Source organism: Tupaia chinensis, unplaced genomic scaffold (assembly GCF_000334495.1).
Source record: "Tupaia chinensis unplaced genomic scaffold, TupChi_1.0 Scaffold143651_1, whole genome shotgun sequence".
In the NCBI taxonomy this organism is placed as follows: Eukaryota; Metazoa; Chordata; class Mammalia; order Scandentia; family Tupaiidae; genus Tupaia; species Tupaia belangeri.
This window is the reverse complement of record NW_006203500.1, coordinates 1,008,288-1,030,035: the sequence shown is the minus strand read 5'-3', so window position 1 is coordinate 1,030,035 and position 21,748 is coordinate 1,008,288. Positions and strand designations below refer to the sequence as shown.

Sequence of the window (21,748 nt, the reverse complement as noted above, 5' to 3'; positions counted from 1 at the left end):
GGGCTCAGCCCTGCCCAGGGAGCCTGAGTGGACGCGGTGGTCAGAGTGGCCGCGCTGCCTGTTGGCATCCCTGCGCATGTAGATGTGTCGCCTGTGTTCACTTGTGCCGCCTCTGTCACCTCTGCCAGCAGCTAAGTAACCTTGGGGAGTCCCCGGTGATGTTGGCAGCCTACATGTAGGACTCGTGAACGCCTGTCCAGGAAGCGAGTGGCCTGCCCCCTCTGCACGGGCAGTGACCTGCAGAAGCTCCCGGGAGCCAGCCGGCCCAGCCCCAGGCCCTCAGTGACTCCCTGTTGTCACCACAGGAGCAGACGTTTGCGGTTGACCGGAAGAGGCATGTCTGTGTGGGTCGGCTGTGAGGCACATCCGTGGACGTCACTCTGGGTAGGGGTCATGTGGCCTGGCTGACTGCTCTAGCCCCCGCAGAGCGCAGACTGTGAAACGCAGATCCCAGTGGGCCTCAACAGCAGGCCTCGGAGTGTATGCAGCTCAGCTCTCCCTTCCACTCGAGGAGACAGGTACCTTTGCACCTGAGGGGCCAGTTTGTTTGTCAGAATTTTCAGATCATTGCTTACAGTGATAAGTGCGTTGTCACCCTGTGGTCCCCGACATTCCCTTAACCACCGCTGAGTACAAGACTTCACACCGTGCGTCTAAACAGCCCCCACTTCTTACTTCGTGCTGGAAGGGTTCCTGCTGCTTATAGGGGAGCACTGCAAGTTGAGATGGGGACAGTAACCTGCCATGGTCACACAGGCGTGGAGGAGCCACGGCCCCAGCCTGTCTGGCTTCAGCATCCCCACGAGGAGGCGGGGCGCGGCACATTCTCCCAGCCCTTGGGCGTCCCCATGAGAAGCCAGAGAACTTGGACATGCTCACGTGCGTGGGCTGCTATGTTGTGGCCAGTATGGCCCCAGAACCAGGGAGACAAGGGTCTGAGGGAGCTGCGACATCCTGCGAGGAGAGGTGGGGCTCAGACCTAAGGGGGTGTGGGCACATAAGAGGGGGCTTCCCTGTCCAGGAGAGTGGAAGAGGCATGGTGGGTCCACAGCAGGGCCTTGGGGGCCTTGCACACCCAGGGGATAGGCTGCAGACCTCATGCCCTTGTGCCCCGAAAGCTGTAAGCTCCTGTGTGTCTGCAGCATTGCCTGTGGGCGCACATGTGTGGCCTGTCTGCTCATGGGCGTGTCCCCACCAGCCCAGCCAGCGCGGGCCCTGGACAGATCTGTGTTCGTTCATCGAGATGGAAAGCTCGCTCACTCGTCTGACCCCTCTTGCCCTTTGGGCGAAGTTCTGCCTGCAGGGAGAACTGAGGCTTCGAGTTATTAACTAGTGTGATGTCATTTCTTGCTTTAAGGAAAAAATAATCAGGGCCCGCAGCAGGATCTTTTCCCTTTGAATTTGCCAAGAACGTCCTTGACAAAATTAAAAACATGGAGTTTATCACTTTGGACAGGGTTGCAAAAGAACCTCTAAGTGGTGCTTATAGCCAGACGGTGAGGCAGCGTCTTCTGCGAGTGCTGAGTCATCAGACGAGTAATGTTGTGATTTGGGACATGGGGCAGGGGCATCAGGAGACCAGCGGGGATTGGAGCAGAAAGTTAATCCCTCTTACAACTTAGCCAGCTCTGGCCCCCCGCAGCCTTTCAGAGCCTGTATAATTCATGAAGTTCTGACAGAGCCGCATCAGAAGCCTGTCTTTGATTTCATCCATAAAGGAGATGGCATTGCAGGCGGCGCGCTGCTTGTGATGAGCACTTGTGAAGTGAGCCGCCCCCCGGTGCTCGGCCATGGCAGAGCCCTGGGCTCCTGGGTGCTTAGAGCCCGAGCGCCTGTGCTGGGCAAGCCTGCGTCTATCCCTAGACCCTGGCCGAAATACATCAAGGCCATCGTGTTTGACTCTTAGCTGGCTTTGACTGGAGTACATTTTTTGCATTTAGGGATCAAATCCTCCCTGCAGGGCCAGGAGCAGAGGCTGATAGAGAGCAGGGGTGAGAGGCAATGGGGCCCCCCTGCCTGCACTTGTTCGTTCTCTAGGACGGCCCCCTGGGAGCACTGGTAGGACGTTCCCCTCTGAGCCATGGGAGTTCTAAACACCTCAGGGGTTTTTAAATATTATGATTAATTACTAAATATTTAAAGCAACCATTTGATATTTAACAGAACCTAAGAACACAGCACCGGAAACTTCTCAGAACTGCAGACAGCCCTGATCTGGGTAGCTACCAGCCATGCATGCTATTAATGTGTTACTTGGCTGGACCACCATGCCCAGATACTTGTCAAACACTACTGCACAAAGCAGATTGTCCTCAGTGTGGGCAGGCCTCCTCCAACCAGGTGAAGGCCCTTACAGTCCAGAGACTGACCTCTGTGTGCAGGAAGGACTTCTGCCAGCAGACTGCCTCTGAGCTAGAAATGCAGCTCCTCCCGAGCTCTAGCCCGTGGGCCTGCCTGGCAGATCGCGTCCTCACCACGCCTTCACGGGCACACTAGCCGATCCCCCTCCCTGCACCCTCTCGCTGCAGGTGTACGCACACGGCTGGCTTACACCGACACAGGTACAAGTACCTGTACATCCAGTTGGTTCTGTTTCTCTGGAGAACCCTGACCTATACCTCAACCAAAGAGTATGCATCTGTTAGGACTTCTGCAACCACTACAGTGCATTTTGTTATTTTATGTCATTTTCTCTTTATACTGCTTGGCTTCAAAGGCTTATTTCAGTTAGGGAGCGTCAGTACATCAGAGCGACGGCCAGGACCCCAGAGCAAGGAGGACACTCTGCCAGCCATCTTCTCCCCCGATGGACCCATCTGGACTCACTGAGTTTGATTGGGTGTGACCTTTGTCATTTAACCAATTGGAATGTGCTCAGACATGGACAGACACCTGCCAATAAGTATCTGGCAAGAGATGATAGAGATTGGCGTAGAGATAATAGATCAGTCACTTTGAAGCTGGCCGATGAGCAGCAGGCTCGTTTGTGCCCGTGGGTTCGGCTGCATAATGACGAGTGATTTACCGTTCTCATTACCAGCCCATGCCCAAGCCCCGCACGCGGGGCTGAATTCTAAGATGACCGTGCTCTGCATTACTGGTGTGGAACTGCGCGGCGATGGCGCGGAGATGAATATTTCAGAGGAAATCATAGCAGAGAATCTGCTTGCACAGCTGAAGTTGGTGCACTCGAATCCGAGCGAAGAATGGGAAACAATTCCTGTCGCTCGAATGGCTTTAGAGAGACTACGCAAATACGTGTCCGTTGGTAAATCTCCTGATGCCAGAAGGCCGTTTGTTTTATTTCAGTGCCCAAAATTATAAGGAAAGTTTAAAGATGCAATTAAGGATGAAAAATTGTTCCCTTTATCACAATTTCTCTGTTATGGAAAATAGAAGGGCCATTGTTTCTTTGCCTTATCTCCTACATTTAAGAAAGTGTGTATCGTATGTAAGTCATTTGCATTGAGTTAACCTGCAGTCATTTAAACTTTCATTTCGTCATTCTATGAGCAAAGCTAAACCCAGTCCAGAACCTGGAATGCAGCTTTAAGGGAGCGGGTGTGGGAAGCCTCAGGCTCTGTGCACCTGACCTAGGGGAGGGAGGACTCCTCTTTGTTGTCTGTTCCTCCTTTTGGCTTCTCTCAAACGCAAGGCCACAGGCATCGAGAAAGGGATGGCAGTCCCTGAGAGAGCAAATGGCCACCGACATGGTGAGGAAGGTTAGAGGCTCGCCTGGCCCAAGTCAGTCTCACCCATGCTGCAGCAGGCCCTGCTGGCCCCAGCGCTGGCTGCCACGCCCCGCCTTCTCGTCCTGGCCTGCACCTTCTCAGCGGAGCTCCTCAGTGTGGGGCGCTTCTTTCCCTCTCTGCTGGACAACTAGAGCGGTAGCCGAACCAGCTTTGGGCTCTGTACCACGACGCAGGAGCCTGCCTGTATCCGCAGAAGAACCCCATCTGTCTTCCTCCCAGAGCACAGAAAACAAAGCCCATTTGCTGGGCGCCCACAGGGGTGCTTGGGCTGTGTGGTTCCAGCTGGGCCCAGCTGCTGCATGTCATGTCCTCAGTCAGTTCTGTTTTCTTAACCAGTGCGTCGGACGAGTAATATTGAGAGCATCAGAAGTAAAATTTGTTCTTGCTTGTTGTATTAATCAGAATCACATTCATTGCCTATGAGAATCTTTTTTTTTTTTGAGAGAGATTTTTGCTATAGGGCCCATGTACTCGCCAGAAAGACAGAGACAGACAGAAAGCAAGAAGTCGTCCCCTGGGAGGGTGGCCACACTGCAATCCCTTCTCCTCTGTTCTCCTCTCAGGATCTTGGGCACACACACATACCTGGCGTGAGTTTAAACCACCAGGTCTGGGACTTGAACAGCAGTTGACTGCATGGGAGTCCAGCGACATACTTGGGCTGTGTGGTTCCAGCTGGGCCCAGCTGCTGCATGTCATGTCCTCAGTCAGTTCTGTTTTCTTAACCAGTGCGTCGGACGAGTAATATTGAGAGCATCAGAAGTAAAATTTGTTCTTGCTTGTTGTATTAATCAGAATCACATTCATTGCCTATGAGAATCTTTTTTTTTTTTGAGAGAGATTTTTGCTATAGGGCCCATGTACTCGCCAGAAAGACAGAGACAGACAGAAAGCAAGAAGTCGTCCCCTGGGAGGGTGGCCACACTGCAATCCCTTCTCCTCTGTTCTCCTCTCAGGATCTTGGGCACACACACATACCTGGCGTGAGTTTAAACCACCAGGTCTGGGACTTGAACAGCAGTTGACTGCATGGGAGTCCAGCGACATAGCCATTACGCCAACTGCTGGTCCCCCCATGAGAGTCTTGAAAATATTCCTGACTCGTTCATTAAACGACTTGAGGGATCCTCTGCAGACTGGAGGGCAGGGAGACCTAGGTGTGCCCCTGTGGTGCAGAGTGGACCGGCACAGGCTTGGATGGTGGGCCCTGGGCCTCTGGAGCCTGCCGCCTGCTGCCCTTGTCCTGCCTGGTTGGCTGTCCACCTCCGGCCTCTGTCCAAACCTCTGCTCTGCCCTAGCCTGTGCGGTCTTCCCATGCGGTTCCAGCATCCGCAGCCTGAGGGGTCCTTGGTAGACAGAGGAGCTGGGCCGAGGTGCTCCTGGGTGCACACACCCAGCTTCTGAAGCCACTGGTTGGACTGTGTCCTCAAGGCTTTCTCAAGTGTTGTTCTACCCCCAAGGCTGCACTGTGGGTGCAGATGGGCAGGAAGGACTGGTGGGATATCACTCGGACAGAATGGGAGGGCACTGCTTGTGTGAGATGTGGCCTTGAATACCTTGACGGGGACCTTGGGCTCAGTCCTTCTGACAGCCCTGGAAGGTTGTTAGGTGGCCGTAGTTATGGGGACGTACAGGACATACAGGCTGTCATAGAGCTCACTCTGCCGCCTCAGCACATGGCCACTTCAGGTGCAGGACAAGCCACCCTCCCTCCAGTGATACTTGGAAACGGCATGCCCATTCTCAGTCTGTGAGGTGGGTGAGCACCGTGCCCCCTTGGCCCTGAGGCTTCTGCACACGCGGTGGTGTTTTCCTGATCTGACTTCCGCTGGTTAAAGAAGGGAGAGCCTGCGGTTTTGCAGGTGACCAGCACAGGAGCCTTGTCCTCAGACTGGCCACGGAGACTGTTTCTGCACCCACACCTGACCTGTCTGCTTCTGCTATGGGGCCTGCACACTGGCCGGAGGTGTGTCACTGAGAGGCCTTTGCATATCTCTGGATCCCTCTGTCCCCTCCCCAAACTAGTCTGGAGCCCAGGTGGGGGGGAAAGGGGGTAGAGAGAATGGAGAGGTGGTGGGGGGCGGGGCCCTGGACTGGGGAGCAGGCACCTTCCCAGACCCTTCCCTTCAGTGCTTGCCTCACTGGCTCCACTGGGCCCCTTTGCTGTGTGGCCCTGTGGATTGGGGGCCACTGTGGCCCTCTAGCGCTCCTCCAGGCTCCCTGGGACTCCTCCAGGTCCCAGCGTCCTTCCGCTTCACCCACCTCAGGCCTGCATCCCCTGGGCCTGATTTGGACAGGGCAGCTGATTTGGCCGACTTGGCACCAGCCAGAAGGCCCTGATTGAATGTGTCACTCCCTGAGGGTGGAGCCCTCTGCCCTGCATGGGTACAGGCTGTGGGCTGGCCAGGCAGCACAGCGGGGCTGGCTCCTGACGCGTGGCCTGTGGTCGAGGCTCACACCCCTCCCTGTTTATGCACCCTGCTCGGGTGACGATATTTATTGTCTGGGTTAAGCTCCATTAAAGCAGAAGCCCATTTTCCATTTATGCTATGAATTTTTTATTTATTAAATTGCTATTTTAATATAATTTACCAAGTCATAGAAGACAAATAATCCACTTAAGCAACGCTGTAAAGCTCCATTTTTCCCTAATGCTGTGTTTTTATGGAAGCGCAGCCTAGGCTACATTTTGCTTGTCAGTTAGAGACATCTTGTGAGGCTTCAAAATTTACCGCCCCAGGAGTATTAATTCCAAGTGAGGGTGGGTGGGAGGGCTGGCCTGAGGCTGACCTTTGCACTCTCTAGTTAAATAAAAGGCTGTTAAGCAAATTAAGAGTGTAAACAGGATTCCTCAGAGAGCTCATCATTCTGGAGCATCCTGAAGTGCTCCTGGAGACCTTTCCCTCTCAGTATTTGCAATGCTAATTACCAGTCATACATTCCTTGGGGCTCCTCCAGGAGGGATTTAAAGATCAGAAGGTTTTTGTGTGTTGTTAAGTCACCTTCAGGATTTAAAAAGGGAGAAAAGCATGTTTCTTAGATACATTCTGGGTCGGCCTTCTACTAACCCCAGTAGATGTACATGTGTGTGTAATTTCATCCACTCCCTACTCCTGCTGGTGAGCTGGGGGCAGGGGTTACAGAGAAGAAGGGGTCCCAGAGGTCCCAGATGAACAGGCTTCCAGGCCAGTGGGAGAAAGGACCTGTAAGACTTAGTTGGGGGTCTTGGTTTCCCTCTTGGGAAGAAGGTGTGGGGACTGTGCCTGCCAGGGGAGGGGGAAAGACCCTGAAGAACCAGTGGGTCCATCAGGCAGAGCCAGCCAGGCCAGTTCTCCCTGCTGGGGCAGCAGCTTCTCCAGAGTGGAACGAGGGGGAGAAGAGTCAGGAGTGTTGGGAGTGTGAGAGGGTCAGAAGTTAGGTGTGGGTAGTGGGACCAGGGTGTCCAGGGTGTTCTCATGTCAGGGAGTTTCCATTTCCTCTAAAAGCAATGGGCATTTTTAAATAAAACTGTGCCCTGAGAGGGGCCTACGGGATTAGAGCAAATCAATGGGGTTGCTCCCGCAAAGGCCTCACACTGAATTCCAGTACATTCCAGCATAAACATTGCACATTTTAATCATTAGGAACCTTTTTAATGGGATACTACGAAAGCTGTATCAGACACAGCAAACCCATACTATAAGATGCAGTAATAACCTGTTTAAGGTTTTTAAAGAAATTAGCTCATGAGAACCAGCAGATGGCGTAATGGTTACGCCACTGGACTCCCATGTATTCGACTTTGGTTCAATTCCCAGACTCAGTGGGTTAAAACTCAGGCCGGGCGCATGTGCATGTGAACCCAAGATCCCAAGAGGAGAATGGAGGAGAAGGGATTGTAGTGTGGCCATCTCCCCCTTGGGGGTGGTTTCTCACTTTCTGTCTCTCTGTGTCTTTCCAGCAAGTGCACATGCCTTATAGCAAAAGTCTCTCTAAAAAAAGAAAGAAAGAGGGAACCAGCAGATAGCGTAATGGCTATGTCGCTGGACTCCCACGTAGTCGACCGCGGTTCGTGTCCCGGACCCGGTGGCTTAAAACTCACGCCGGGCGCGTGTGCGTGCGTGCCCAAGATCCCGAGAGGAGAAGGGAGGAGAAGGGATTGCGGCATGACCATCCCCCCTGGGGGGTGATTTCTCACTTTCTGTCTCTATGTCTCTCGCTGTCTGTCTGGCGAGCGCACGCGCCCTACAGTGAAAATCTCTCCAAAAAAAAAAACCAAAAAACCAAAACAAAACAAAAAAGAAAGAAGGAAAGGAAAGGAAAGAGCTGCACTTACTTAAAAAAAGATATGAGCAGCAGATAGCGTGGTGGACGTGGTATCCAAAGGCCCTCCTGTCCCAGAACAACCAAAGGACATGGGCGCGTTTTTAAAAACTTAGTCACAATGGATGAGAGACTTCCAAAGACCAGAAATCTTGAAAACATGTAAATCTAGAGAAATAGGGGAAGAACATCAAAACTGGCCTTAAGAGAGGACCCTGCACAGTCATTCCTCTGGCCTGATGTCTGGTTTTTATGAGCCACAAGCAGAAGACAAAACCTAGAGCCCTTTCAGAGACCAAACAGGCTCAGGTGTTTGCCTTTCTTGACCTTGGTCATGGAGGGTAAAGAAAAAAGATTAAGTCACACATCTCAAAATTTCTAACCATAATCCTACATTCACAGGAGCTCAGTGCTTCCAATTCACTTTACTTACCTGGCCTGAAATATTACAGGCTGAAAACTTGGTTGAGTCTGGGGGTAACAGTGCTGTTAGACTCCAGATGAAGTAAATACACTTTTTTCCCCTGAAGGAAACCATTTTTGATACAAGCATCAAAGGATTCCAGCAGATAAAGTTCCAGGGAACACAAGCTGCCAGAGCGGAAGGCGGGGGGTAGGGGTGGGGGAGGAGAGAACAAACTACAGAGATGTACAGAGATTACAGATTTAAGAATTAGCTGAGATGGATGCAGCATATTGGAGTGATTGGGCCCAATACCATTGCAGGATTGCGTTCTTCTATCATGCTCATGAAGAATTAGACACATAGGCACAGAGAGGGGATAACAAAGTGGAGTTTGTTGAAAGATAGGAATTTTCCACTTTGCAGCAGGGAGGGGACCCAGAAAGTGGGTTGCCAGTCTGGTGCTCTAGTCAGGGGTTTTTAGCCTAGATAGGAGGAATGTGTATATGTGTTCCCCTCTTGGTGAAGGGCCATATGTTAGATGGGTCAGGCTATTCTTCTAGTTTTGGAATGGGTACAAAAGTCATGAGATGCTCTTTGTCTAAAAACTCTGGGTCATAAAGACAATGATCTATTCTTAGAATGTGGAGGGATCTGGAAAGAGTCATAATTCCTATATTTGGATCATGCTGCCTAGGTTACCCATTGAGTCACTGTTACAAGTCATTTCTTGTGAGCAAGCAGTTCTTAGTGTAAGCTCGACTATTGTGACTTCGTCTTTGGGCCTTACGTTCTAACTACCTGTTTCTTAGGGTTTTATCTCCTATCTCAATATGGTATAAAACATTTATACATTTAAAATAATAAAAATAATAAATTGAATGAGAGAAGAAGTTTCACAGTTTACAAAGCAGATGTGAAAAAAGAAACAAAGGAGTTAAACATAATTGTGACACAGTTGAAGAGATGATTAGTAAAATAGAAGAGAGATTGGAGGAAAGTACTTCTACCATAGAGACAAAGAGCTGGCAAATATGATGATAACTGAAATTCAAGAGAGGTTGGAGGAAAGTACTTATCTGATAAAGACAAAGAGATGGAAAATATGAAAAGAAAGTCTAAAGGCAATTGAGGGTAGTGTGAAAAGAGCCCAAATCTACTTAAGCAGAGTTGAGAGAATATGAACAGAATGGCAGAGGGACAAATGGGTGTGGGTGACAGTTTTCTGAAACTGATAAAAGCTAACCTCCAGAATCAGAAAGACCAAGATATCTCTAGCAGAGTAACTATCAGAAAGAAGGTATAGTACATCAAAGACAAAGAAAGTATTTAAAGCCATCAGAGAGAAATGTTAAGATTGTTTGCAAAGAAATAGATGGATAGATAGCATTAAACAGTGGAGTCCAGAAGATGGTGCAATATCATCTTTTTCTAGAATTGTATATCCAGCGACATTATCTATCAGGAACAATGATCAAGTGGGCCAGCAGGTGACGTGGAGGTTAAAGCTGCTTGGGTCCCACATGGCTAACTCTGCAGTTCGAGTCCCAGACCCAGTGGCTTGAAAATCACACCAGGCACATGTGCATGTGTACCCAAGATCCTAAGAAGAGAACAGAGGAGAAAGGATTGCAACATGGCCATGCCCTCTGGGGGATGATTTTTCACTTTCCCTCTCTCTGTCTCTCTCCAGCAAGTGCATGCACCCTATGGCAAAAACCTTAACAACAACAAATTCCTAATTTCTTGTATTGTTTGTGAGGAGAATAAAGATTTATTTCACACCATTAAGTTAAATATGCATGGTATCATATCCAGGATAATAATTAAAATAATAGAAACAAGTAACTTTATGATTTAGTGGAATTAGGACCTTAGAATGAGAAAGTAAAGTAAATCAATCTATGTGTAGATAAGAAAGAAAAATATAGGAAAAATAGAACAATAGGAAATTTCAAAATAAGAGGATGCAAATCAATCTGATCGTGTCACAGTTAGCCAGGACTAAACTCAGTTAGGGACCATGACGGAATTTTAAAAATCTGTCACTATAAGAGAAATGTAGTAACAGAGAAAGAATGAAAGTAAAAGTTGGAAAAAATAATGTTGCAGACATAGTCTAACAACTGGTACCAAAAGCAAGAAATTAAAAATTTCAGAGCACCATTTTTGGTATCATCGAAAACATGAACTTCTTAGGAAGATCTAACAAAAATGTAACAGACCCATACCCTAAAACTGTAAGATACTGCTAAAGGTAGAGAAGACTAAAATGAGTTCTAATACACTCTATTAGCACAAATCAAGACTCACTGCTGTTAAGGTGCTTATCTCTCAGAACTGATCATTGTAATTTGAAAAATTCCATCAAGCTTTTTTGTGGAAATTGATAAACTGGTTCTAAAATCATGTAGAAATGCAAATGACTTAGGATAGCCAAAACAACTTTGAAAATTCCTGAATTTTAACTTATGGCAAAAGGAGATCCTTTTTGATTAATTGATGGGATGATTGGCTCTCCGTGTGTGTAAAAAATGAACTTCAACCCATACTTTACACCATATACTAAAAGCATTCAGAAAAGAACAAGTTAATAGACTAAGCTTCATCAATGTGTAAAATGTAATTATTTTGAAGTCACTGTTAAGATAATTAAGACAAATTGTGGACCAGGAGGAAAATATTGGGTCACCTAGAAAGTCATGGCATAGAAAAATACATCATGACTTTCCTGATGACTAATATTTGCAAAGCACATAATAAAGACTTCAAGGCAGAATACAGGGCCAGCAGATAGCGTAATGGTTATGTTGCTGGACTCCCACATGGCTGACCATGGCTCAAATCCCAGACCTGGTGGCTTAAAACATGCCAGGCATGTGTTCATGAGTGCCCAAAATCCTGGGAGGAGAATGGAGGAGAAGGGATTGAGGCATGGCCATCTCCCCAGGGGTGATTTCTTGCTTTCTGTTTCTCTGTCTCTTGGGCAAGCACATGTGCCCTATAGCAAAAAAACCTCTCTTAAGAAAAAACAAACCAACAAAAAAACTTAAAGGCAGAATCTCTGAAAGTACAATAGTTAAAAAAAGAGAGAGAGAGAGAGAGCGAGAGAGCGAGAGAGAGAGAGAGCAACTAAGTAAAAATGTGAATAGACAGTTCACCAAAGAATGTCAGATAATTACATGAAAAGATATTCAAGGTCACTAGAGAAGGGTAAATATGTACATTAAAATCATAATGAGATGTTAATGCATGCCTATTACAATGGCTTCTATTAAGAAGACTGACCATATCAGATGTTGGCTATGATGCAAAAGCACTTGAACTCTCACTCACTGCTGGTGGTAAAGTAAAAACAGTGCAACCACTCTGGAAAATAGCTTGATGGTTTCTTCAGAAGTTACTGTATTTCTACCATGTGATCCAGCTATTCTACTCCTAGGTATTTAGTCAAACAAAATGAAAGTGTATGCCCATAGAAAGATTTACTATTCACAGATGTTCAAAGCAGCCCTGTGTGTCATATCCAAGAACTGAAAACAACTCACTGTCCATCACCAGATGATTGGATAAACAAACCATGGTGCATGCATACAGTGGTGCATTACTCAGCATTTACAAGGAGTGAACTCTCGGTCCATGAAGCATTATGAATGTATCTCGAAATAGTGATGCTTTGTGGAAGAAACTAGACAAAAAAGAAAGCATAACCAATGCAGTTCTGTTCATGCAGAAGTACAGGAAACGTAAACTAATGTGCAGTGGCAGAAGTAGATGTGTGTGGCCTGGTCTGGAGAGGTGGGGGGGATTTACAGATGGTCATAGAGACACTTTCGGGGTGGCAGATGTGCTCACTGGCTTGATAGAGATGGCATTTCACAAGCGTATGCATGTATCGGAACCTACCAAATCATAACCTTTAAATATGTAAAGTTCATTGTATTTAGTCATACTCTCAATAAAGCTGTTTAAAATAAACAACCCAACAAAAATGGATACATAGCAATAGTTATAGTCATATCAGACTCCTATCCCCTCCCCAACACAGACTACAAAGGGAAGCATTGCTTGAGAAAAAGAAGATAATATATATTACTGATTTAGTACACTGGGAAGGTAAAACAATCCTGAATTTCTATGCCCCTAATAACATAGCTTCCAAATACATAAAACAAAGAACAGCAGAACTATAAGGAGAAATCAGATCTCTCATAAAAGAAGTTTTTAGTACCTCTCAGTTGTTGAAGGACCTTAGAGTCAAAAAGCAGATCAAAAAGCTAGTAAGGATTTATAGGAGAGTAGAACAGTATAGATTAATTTTATTTAATAAACATATATAGAACATTATCCATGAAGCTCAGACTGCACGCCCTTTTAACACACTCATGTTAATAGCAGGCATTATATACCACTTACTGTGATCCAGTACTTGTTGTCCTAATTGCTTTACATTACAAAATTTATTTAATCCTACTAACACACATAGGTGAGGAAACTGAGGTACAGAGAGGCCAGATACCTTGTCATAGGTCACACAGTAATGGCAGTGCCAGGACTTGAACCCTGGTGCTCCACCCCCAGGGCTTGTGTTTTTGATCTCTAATGATACTGCTCTGTGGTACATTTGTGAAGTTGATCGTGTCTTTTTCCAAAAAGCAAATCTAAGCAAATTTAAAAGAATTGGCAGCATATAAATCACAGACTGTTACGAAGCAATTAAGCTACAAATCAATAACCAAAAAAAGCTAAAAAGACAAAATAAAAATGAACTACATATGTTTATAGGTTTTCAAAATCCATATTGATAAGTAAGCCATCATCTGAACAAGGGAATCATAAAAGATAATAGCGAATTCTTAGAACTTAAGGATGGTAAGATTCAGTGAAACCGTGGAATGCTGCTGAAGTGCGCTTGTGGGAGGGAAATTGTAGCCATAAATGATGCTTGGATCAGAAGTGAAGATAAGCCGACCTGCAGTGAGCTGGTCCTCTGTCCCGAGTTAGAAAAGCTTAAGTAGGAGCTGCTCCACTTCTGTGCGTGTTTCAGAATATCGACGGTAAACAGGCAAAGCCGGTAAGAGAGTGGGAGTAATAAAGAGGGCAGCAGAAGTTAATGAAACACAAGATAAGGGATCGTTTCAAATTGATCCTTAGAATAAAAAGTTGGTTATTGTGAAAGACCAATGAAATGAACAAACTCCTGGCGTGACTAATAGCTAAGATGAGGAAAGACACATGAAAGTAGTATTAAGAATTTAAACTGGGACATTCCTACAGATGCAGCAGAGATTCGAAGGAAACTAGGATATCATAAACAAATTTGAAAACTTAAGTTCCTAGAACAACAAGGTTTTCCAACCATTCTCGAAAGTCTGAATTGTGTGACCCCGTAGAAAGGAAAGCGGCAGTAAATGTCCGTGGATCCTCAGGCCCCGCCATCCTACGGAAGTTTCTGGAGAAAGGACGTGCGCATCCTGCCCCCATGCAGCCCCTTCCTGAGAGTGAGGAAGACGGTGAGGACGCAATGCAGCCTTCGCCCTTCTGGACAAGGCTCATTCGCCAAAGGGCCGTCTGAAGCCGGTCCTGCCAACGGCGCAGAAGTCCTTGGTGGAGTGCCAGCGACAGGACCTAGCAATTATCTTGACCAATACGCCACGACCGAGTCGGACCTATCTCAGGAACGCGAGGCTGGCCCAGCATCACACAAACCCTGGTCTTATGTCGCCGCTCTGGCAGGTCCCAGGAGGGCGGCTGATGGGCGCTGACACAGAGGTTCCCTTTGCGTTCTATCGAGGTGCAGGAGAGCTACTCTAGTAATGGGAGGTGCAGGGAGATTTTTTTGTTTTAGAGGTCTTTATCTTAGGGTGCATGTGCTCGCGGAGAGAGAGGATGAGACAGGCACAGTGAGAGGGAAAGTAAGAAATCACCTTGTGGGGAGGGCCACTCTGCAAGCCCTTCTCTTCCATGCTCCTCCTGGGATCTTGGACATTCACACACATGAGCCTGGCGTGAGTTGGAAGCCAGCAGGTCTGGGACTCGAACTGCCCTCAGCCATATGGGAGTTCAGTGATGTAACTGCTACGCCGTCTGCTGGTCCCAAGAAGGGAACCTTTTAAACCCTGCTGTGGGTTATCTACAGACAAGGCCTGGAGCAAACACCATGACGCATCCTGACAAGCAGGAAGCAGCCCTCCCTTTTGAGTTCAGGAAGTGGCAGGCAGACTGCCCCCCCACCCCCACCCCACCTCTGGTGGTTCTGTGCCGCTCATAAGTGCTGATCCTCACCAGCACAGTGTCTGCGTCTCCTCCCTCCATTCTGCATGTGCCATGCGGCCGCGCTGCCTCCTGTGGCCTCCACGTCGTTAAATCCCGTGATCACTCCCCATGCTCATCTCGCTCAGCGGGCCCCTCCACAGCCTCCACTCTGCTCCTGGGTGCCCAGCTCATTCCTGAGTGACCCTGGTCATTTCCTTAGGGTCGTCAAGTCTTCAGCGTCCATTTCTGGCCTAGGCCATGGGGCTGTTTTCCTGGCCTTGTGCAGGTGCCTGCCTGATGCTCCACTGGGTGTGCAGCAGGGGTCTGAAACATGTGTCCAAGGAACCAAAGCGCAAAGCACCTGCCACAGGCCTTCCTCCTGCTCCGCCTCCTCTCGCACCCCAGATCGCTTGTACTCATCAGTGTATGTATGTATTTATTTATGTATTTGTTTATTTATTTCTTTATTTGGAGAGGTTTTTGCTATAGGGCGTGTGGGCTCGCCAGACAGACAGAGAGAGACAGAGAGACAGAAAGCGAGAAATCCCCCCCCAGGGGGGATGGTCACGCCGCAATCCCTTCTCCTCCGTTCTCCTCTTGGGATCTTGGGCACGCATACACACGCGCCTGGCATGAGTTTAAGCCACTGGGTCCAGGACTCGAACCACGGTTGACTACATGGGAGTCCAGCAACATAACCATTACGCCAGCTGCTGATCCCTCATCAGTGTATTTGTTGGCTCAGCCTTTAAAGTGTGCCTGGGGTTTGCCCTCTTCTTCAAGCTGTGCTCTTCCCCCTCGGCTCATGTCACCAACAACCCCAGAACTTGTGGGCTGCTTGTCTCCCTGTCCCCACCGTCCTGGGCTGAGTCCTGCAGGAACCACGTGTTTGAAGCCCACGACTTTCCCAGTGCTGAGGCTTCTGGGGCTCAGGAGGATAGGACAGGGCCCTGGCATGGCCTCAGCGTGGGGAGGACAGGACAGGGCCCTGGTGTGGCCTCAGCGTGGGCCTTGCCCCCTGGGCTCATTGGGGCTGTGCTGGCCTCGTGACTCTGGACCTCTCCAGCAGCTTCCAACCTGGGGGTTGTGTTTCCTGTTGCTTCTCCCTGAACAAACGTTCTGCCTCCTGTGCTGCTTGGCGTTCCGTCTTCGGTCTCTATGTAAATACCACCGTAGGTGCCTGACCACCATATTGAAAGTGCACCCGTCCCCACTCCCCAAGCCCACACGAACACTCCTGCTGTTTCCCATCCCCTCCTTGCCTTGTTTTTCCCAAAGCATGTCGCCATCTTCATCGCGTCTATTTTGTTTACTAAACTATGAGCAGTTGGATAGGTATCACATGGCCATGGCGGAGTTGTGAAGGTGGCCTCCAGGGCTCTGGAGGGTTGGGGATGTGGGTCTCTGTGGATGGCAGTGTGCAGTCACAAGGCGTGAGGGCTATCCTCGGGGGAGGCGAGCCAGCGCACCGGGCATCTGGCACAGGTCCTGGGGAAGTGACATGGGGCCTGAATTTCAGGGATGAGGCAAGAGCAGCTGGGAAGAGGGCCAGGAAGGGTGTGTTTGAGGAGAGGCGAGACAGCGGTACGTCCAGGGCCTGTGGGTGGCACGCCTCCTCGCCCTACGACTTCCTTCCCAAAGCTCCGTTTCCCTGGGCAGGCCCGGGAAGAAGGATTTGTCCATGTAGGCCCAGGCTAGGAGCCTGCTCTGGCACCTACCTGGGTCCAGCCTGGCCCGCTCTCGCTTCTCGGGCTCATCTGTAGAGTGGAAGGACATGCTCACCTGTTCCCCGTACGGCGGGGGTGGTGGCGAGGGGTGGGTTCTGTGCCTGGCCTAGAGTTAAGGCTCATTGGATTCACATTTTATTATTATTGGCTATTGTCTGTGCAAGAGAAGAAAATGAACAATTATTTCCGAGGTTGCCTAAAGTGTGGTCTACTATTCGCACGCTATTTATCAGGCTGCGGGTCCTTAGAACATGGTGTTTATTTTAATGAGGCGAGCATTTTGAAATTAAGGCATTGAGTAAAAGTGAGTGAGTCGACACAGGCTTCGGTCTCCCTGAACCTGCTCGGATGGGCCCTGGCGGCCCTGGAGCTGCAGACAGCCTCACGGTGGTTAACGGCTTGCACGTTAACGTTTCTCTCCTGGTTATTTTTTCTTCTAGTCTGAACCCGAGGGCTTTTCTCATTTCCACTTGTACGTGTGTGCCGCTTTTCTCGTGAGATGGAGGAAAGAAATACTAGAAGAAAGAGATTTTCAAGTAAGTAAATGCCTTTTCAAAAGAACCCGAGTTTGATTTTCTGCCAGGAGGAGGTTTATTAAATTTCGGTTCACGGGGTTATTTGTGGAGGCGCTGGGGAAGCGCTGCGGCGGCTCACCACTGACCTGCCTGTGGCGCGCTCGTGGCTGAGAAGGCAGCCAGCGGCCGTCGCGTGGGCAGGCTGTGCCACCCTGCACACTGCCCTGATGAGTCGGGACTGCGGCTCTGCTACCCTGAGCCGGCGTGTGTCCTCAGCAGTGCGACCCCAGAGAGCGGCATGTGACCTCTGCTCCCAGGAGCTCTTACAGCACCGGGCCATGCTGCCTGCGGGCCGGTCCTGGGTGAGCAGTCACACGGCCTGGGACTCCGTCTCGCGGCCGTTGGCAGCTGTGTGACTTGGGGGCCATCGTTCAACCTCTCTGAGCCGCAGTGGCCTGAGTGGCTTAGCCGGAGAGCCGTGCGCACCCACTGGTTAGAGGCAGGTTGAGCGCACGTCCTGCCGGGCTCTGTGCCCTGCCTAGGGGCTCCGTGTGCGCCACGTCCCCAGCCCCGACCCCAGAGTGTTTGTCTGTGTCATCTGTGGGGTGGCCTGAGTCCCCCTTCAGGGTGATGCCCCTTGTTACCTGAAGTGCTGGGTGGGAAGTCCCTCTGCCCGGGGCCGCCCCAGGGGTGGGCAGCTGCGTGGCACAGGGGACATAGCAGTCCCAGGGCCCGGGCTCTGCACTGGCTGGGTCAGGCACTCTCTGTCATCCCCACTTGAGCCCTGCTCTCTCAGGGGCAGGGCTTGGAGGGCAGGCTAGGAGGCCCTGTGGTCCTGGGCCCTGGGGTGGCTCACTGGGCCTTGTCATACCTTCCTCCTGTGCTTGGACATGGCTCTAGGGCCCGAAGCATGGGGGGAGCTGGCATGGAATCCGTGGAGAGGCTGGACTGGTGGGGACTGCCGGCCCAGCCTGCCCCAGCCCTGTGCACACCCACGGGTGGGAGACCAGGCACCTTTCTGCTTCAGCATCTGCCCCTGTTGTCAGCATGGGCCGGTCAGTGTGAGCCAGTCAGTGTGGGCCCGTCCCTGTGGGCCTGTCAGTGTAGGCCCATTAGTGTGGGCCTGTCAGTGTGGGCCTGTCCGTGTGGGCCTGTCCGTGTGAGCCTGCCAGTGTGGGCCCGCCGGCGTGGGCACGTCAGTGTGAGCCAGGCCAGCCCAGCCCGCTGCTGGCCTCTTCAGCCTCTGACACGTCGGTAAGCAGGTGGCATGTGCCTGGCTGGCGCACCTGGCTGGCCTCCTTGGCTCGTGCCAGGCTGCTGGAGCTGGGGGTCCGGCTCACCCTTGTCACTTTGAGTTTGGGGAAGGTGGAAGTGCTAGGGAGGCTGTGGCTTGCCTGTGTCACCGCAGGGTAGAATAAATGCCACCGACTAGACTCAAGTTGACCCCCTGCCCTGCCTCCCGTGGTCTCCTGTGGTGAGCGTTGGGCGGCAGTGCTGTCAGTGTGGCTGGCCTGCCAACTTGCCAGCTCCCCTATGCACAGCAGCCCTCATGCACCCTAGTGCCCGGGATGCCCCAAGAGTCCGTGCCGTGTGGGCCTCACGGCTTGGGACTCGGGGTTCCCCTGGGCCCCAGGTGAACCTGGCTGCCCTCCCAGGGTCTGCTGTGCCTGGTGGTGGCAGGTGGGTGAGACTGAACTCCCAGGGTCTGCTGTGCCTGGTGGTGGCAGGGGGGTGAGACTGAAATCAGAGTGTCGTGAGTCCCTGAAGCCACAGCACGTGGAGTGTGTGCTGAGGAGGTGGTGACACCTTCACCCCAGAACTCACTCTGGAACCCCCGTTCAGGCAGGCCTGACCATGGTCACAGGAAGGGGTCCAGTTCTCGGGCCTTCGCACTCGTCTGGGCCGTGAGGACGACCTCGAGCAGGGAACTTCTGCTTGCTCCTCTCTGTCCTCCCCAGACAGAAGCGGTGCCACCAAAGTCCCTCCCACGGGGGCCGTGAAAGCTATGACATTTCTTCTTTCTGTGGTGATGGACAGAAAAGTGTCACGCGGGCCCTGGGGTTGAGCCAGACACCGTTCCCGTGGGGTCGAGGACAGGAGGGCCTGGGCTGGGTCCGCAGGTTGGCGTGGGCTGACGGTGTGCCCCCTCCTCTTCCCCCATGGGCCTCTGGTTATCCCATCCTCTCTTGGGACAGTGGTATCCAGGGGACACTGGCAGGGGCTGCCCGAGCCTCCCTGTCATGGCACACCTGACCCAGAGCTGTGAAATTCAGGAGGGCTGGCCCTGTGCGAGCCGCCCCTGCCACTCGCCAGCCCTGTGCTCACCAGCTTGCCTTCGGGGCTGTCGCCCTGCTGCGGTCACAGGGTCAGCTCGGGCAGCGGCTGACATGCTGGCCGGCCATCCCAGAGCCCTGCTCTCAGACAGGCCTGAGCCAGGCACAGCCACGCCACTGGACGTGCGGCGGAGCGGGGTCGCGGGGGGGGGACTGCAGAGGGGCCCCAGGGTCAGGTCCCTCCCTTCACACTCAGAATGAATTAGCGCTTCAGTGTCATTTATGAGCACCAACACGTGTCGTGGAGAATTGAAGTAAGTGGGGTCGAAATAGGAAGAGGAAACAAGTGAGAGAAAGACCCCGAGGAGTCCTGGTGAGCGTGAGGAATTGTGTCTACAGCTGCGACACTCCAGGACAGTCTCCATCCAGGGAGGGCGCCTTCGTGGCTGAGACTCCGAGCGCAGGTTTCCTGCAGCAGAACGTTCTGGAAAATGCTCTTCAAGCCCTCACTGCTAGCAGCATTGTAATTTGCCGCTCGGGAAATAATGCGTCGCTCTGAGTCATTTCCATAGGAACAGAGCTGTTCTGAGGACCCCGTGTTCCCAGAAGGGAGGCGGTGGCGCTCCTGTGCAGGGCGCAGGACCGGCAACCATGTTTCATTCCTGCAGACTGGCCAGGGAGTGACAGTGGGCACCGCCTGTTTCCTGCGTCCCCGTGGCTTTGGAGCCTCTCTGGGCTGAGTCTGCCTCCATCCAGTTCTGAAGATTGGAGCGGGGAGGGGTGGGGTGCACAGCGGGCGGTGGGGAAGGGAGGGCAGCAACGTGGTCCCAGGGTGGAGGCACCTCCTGAGTGAAGGTTGATGTGTGTGCTGCGTGCTGGGACCTCATGCAGGCGCCTTCCTCATGGCCCTGTTCCCGACGCCCAGCTGTCTGAACGTGGGTCCTGGCACCCTCCCCGGGCCCACAGGCTGGTGCCCAGCGGGGCGTCTTTCCTCAGCCTTGTCCCTCTCCAAGCTGTAGAGGCTCACCACCAGCAGTGAGGACCCTGCTCTCCTCCCTGCCTTTTTCCAACCAGACTTTGGTGGGGTCTTGGGAGGGATGGAAAGTCGTAGTATCAGCAGGCCCCACTTAGCCTCCTCCGCCCTCGTCCCGCACTGCGGGGTTTGCTCGCAGTAGAGCCGGGGCACAGCGAGGGTGTAGCGAGCCGCTGGCCTATGCCCTCCTCGCTGCAACCTGGGCTGCCCTGGCCCGAGACCCTCCACAGCCCCCGTGGCCCCTCAGCCTCCCTGGGCCTGCCCGGGCGCTGTCCATGGTGCTTGCTGCTGGGGGCAAACGTCCCGGCCTCCTCACTGCCGTGCCCTGTGCGAAGCCCTCATGTGTTCTCCTTGACCTTGACGACATGTGGCCTGCTGGGATTGCTGGCTGCCCTGTGCGTGCACCTGCTGAAGTTCGAGCCCTGCCACCAAGAGACCCCACCTATCAGGTTCTCCCCTGAAGTCTGGGTTTTTTCATTTGCCTCCCCATTGCTCCGGGGGTCCACCCACAGCCCCCTGTCCAGCCCTAGCTGCCTACAGCCTGAATCCCCTCACCCGGGTGCTTGGCTGAGAGGGCGCCGGCCCTGCCAGCTTCCTGCCAGAGCCCCCAGGAGCAGTGTGGATGCGAAATGCCCGGGGAACTTGGGAAGTCTTCCCCACATGGAGGGAGCTGGCATTGCCTTCGCTGTTTTATGGAGAGCAAAGCCCTCAGACACCGGAGACGGCGGTGTGCAGGTTGGGTGTTCCTGGCAGGGCCGCGGGTGGTTTACAGTGAGCAGAGCCATAGCAGGTCTGAGATGGTGAGGCTCCTCCGCCGCTGCTAAGCTGGCTCTCTGCCGAGTGTGGCTGGCGAAAGCACAGCCTCAGGCTGTGCCTAGAGACTGCCCGCGCCGGCGGTCCACGGAGGCAGCAGGAGGTAGGCCTTTGCCCTCGTTCTAAGCCACCTACCCTGCCCAGCGCCTGTTACCTCTGTAGCCTTGGGCTCTGCGTCCCGGCAAGAGCGGCCCAGTGTTCGGTCGGTGCACGTGAGAAGGCCCTGCAGAGGCTGCTGTGGGCATGGCCAGAAGCCTCCCGTGGTCTCCCTGGGGTCTCAGGCCGAGGTGTGTGCCATCTGCGGGTCACCCAGTGGGGAAGTAGAGGGAAGCGGACGTGCAGGGCTTGGTCTCAGGGTTGGCCTTGGTGGTGCCCTGTCCTCCCTGCCCAGTCAGTCGAGAGCACCCTCGGAGTGCCGCCCTCGGAGACAGGCCAGCTGGAGAGGGCAGCTGAAGGAGGGGATGGACGAGAAGTGACAGATCAGCTGCAGGGGGAGGAGGGGAGAGGATGGCATGGTGTTCCTGTCCCCTGGCAGGACAAGAGTTGCCTGTCCCACAGAGGGAGGTCATTTGGTGCAGGGATAGGGGTGACATCTGGATAGACACCTGAGCAAGAGGCAGAGCGTCCACCCAGAAAGCCACGTGCTCTTTCCCCTGAGGGTAGGGGAGCCTTGGG

General features: G+C 52.1%; 1 protein-coding gene across 4 annotated transcripts in view; it reads left to right on the top strand.

Moving 5' to 3' along the window:
* Positions 1-21,748, top strand: part of TBC1D22A (TBC1 domain family member 22A) — a 386,589-nt gene that overhangs the window by 334,795 nt on the left and 30,046 nt on the right. For all 4 annotated transcript variants that reach the window (XM_006164616.3, XM_006164615.3, XM_027766747.1 and 1 more), the window contains one exon: positions 16,880-16,975. In XM_006164616.3, the coding sequence (XP_006164678.1) occupies positions 16,880-16,975 (96 nt within the window). The remainder of the gene's footprint in view (positions 1-16,879; positions 16,976-21,748) is intronic.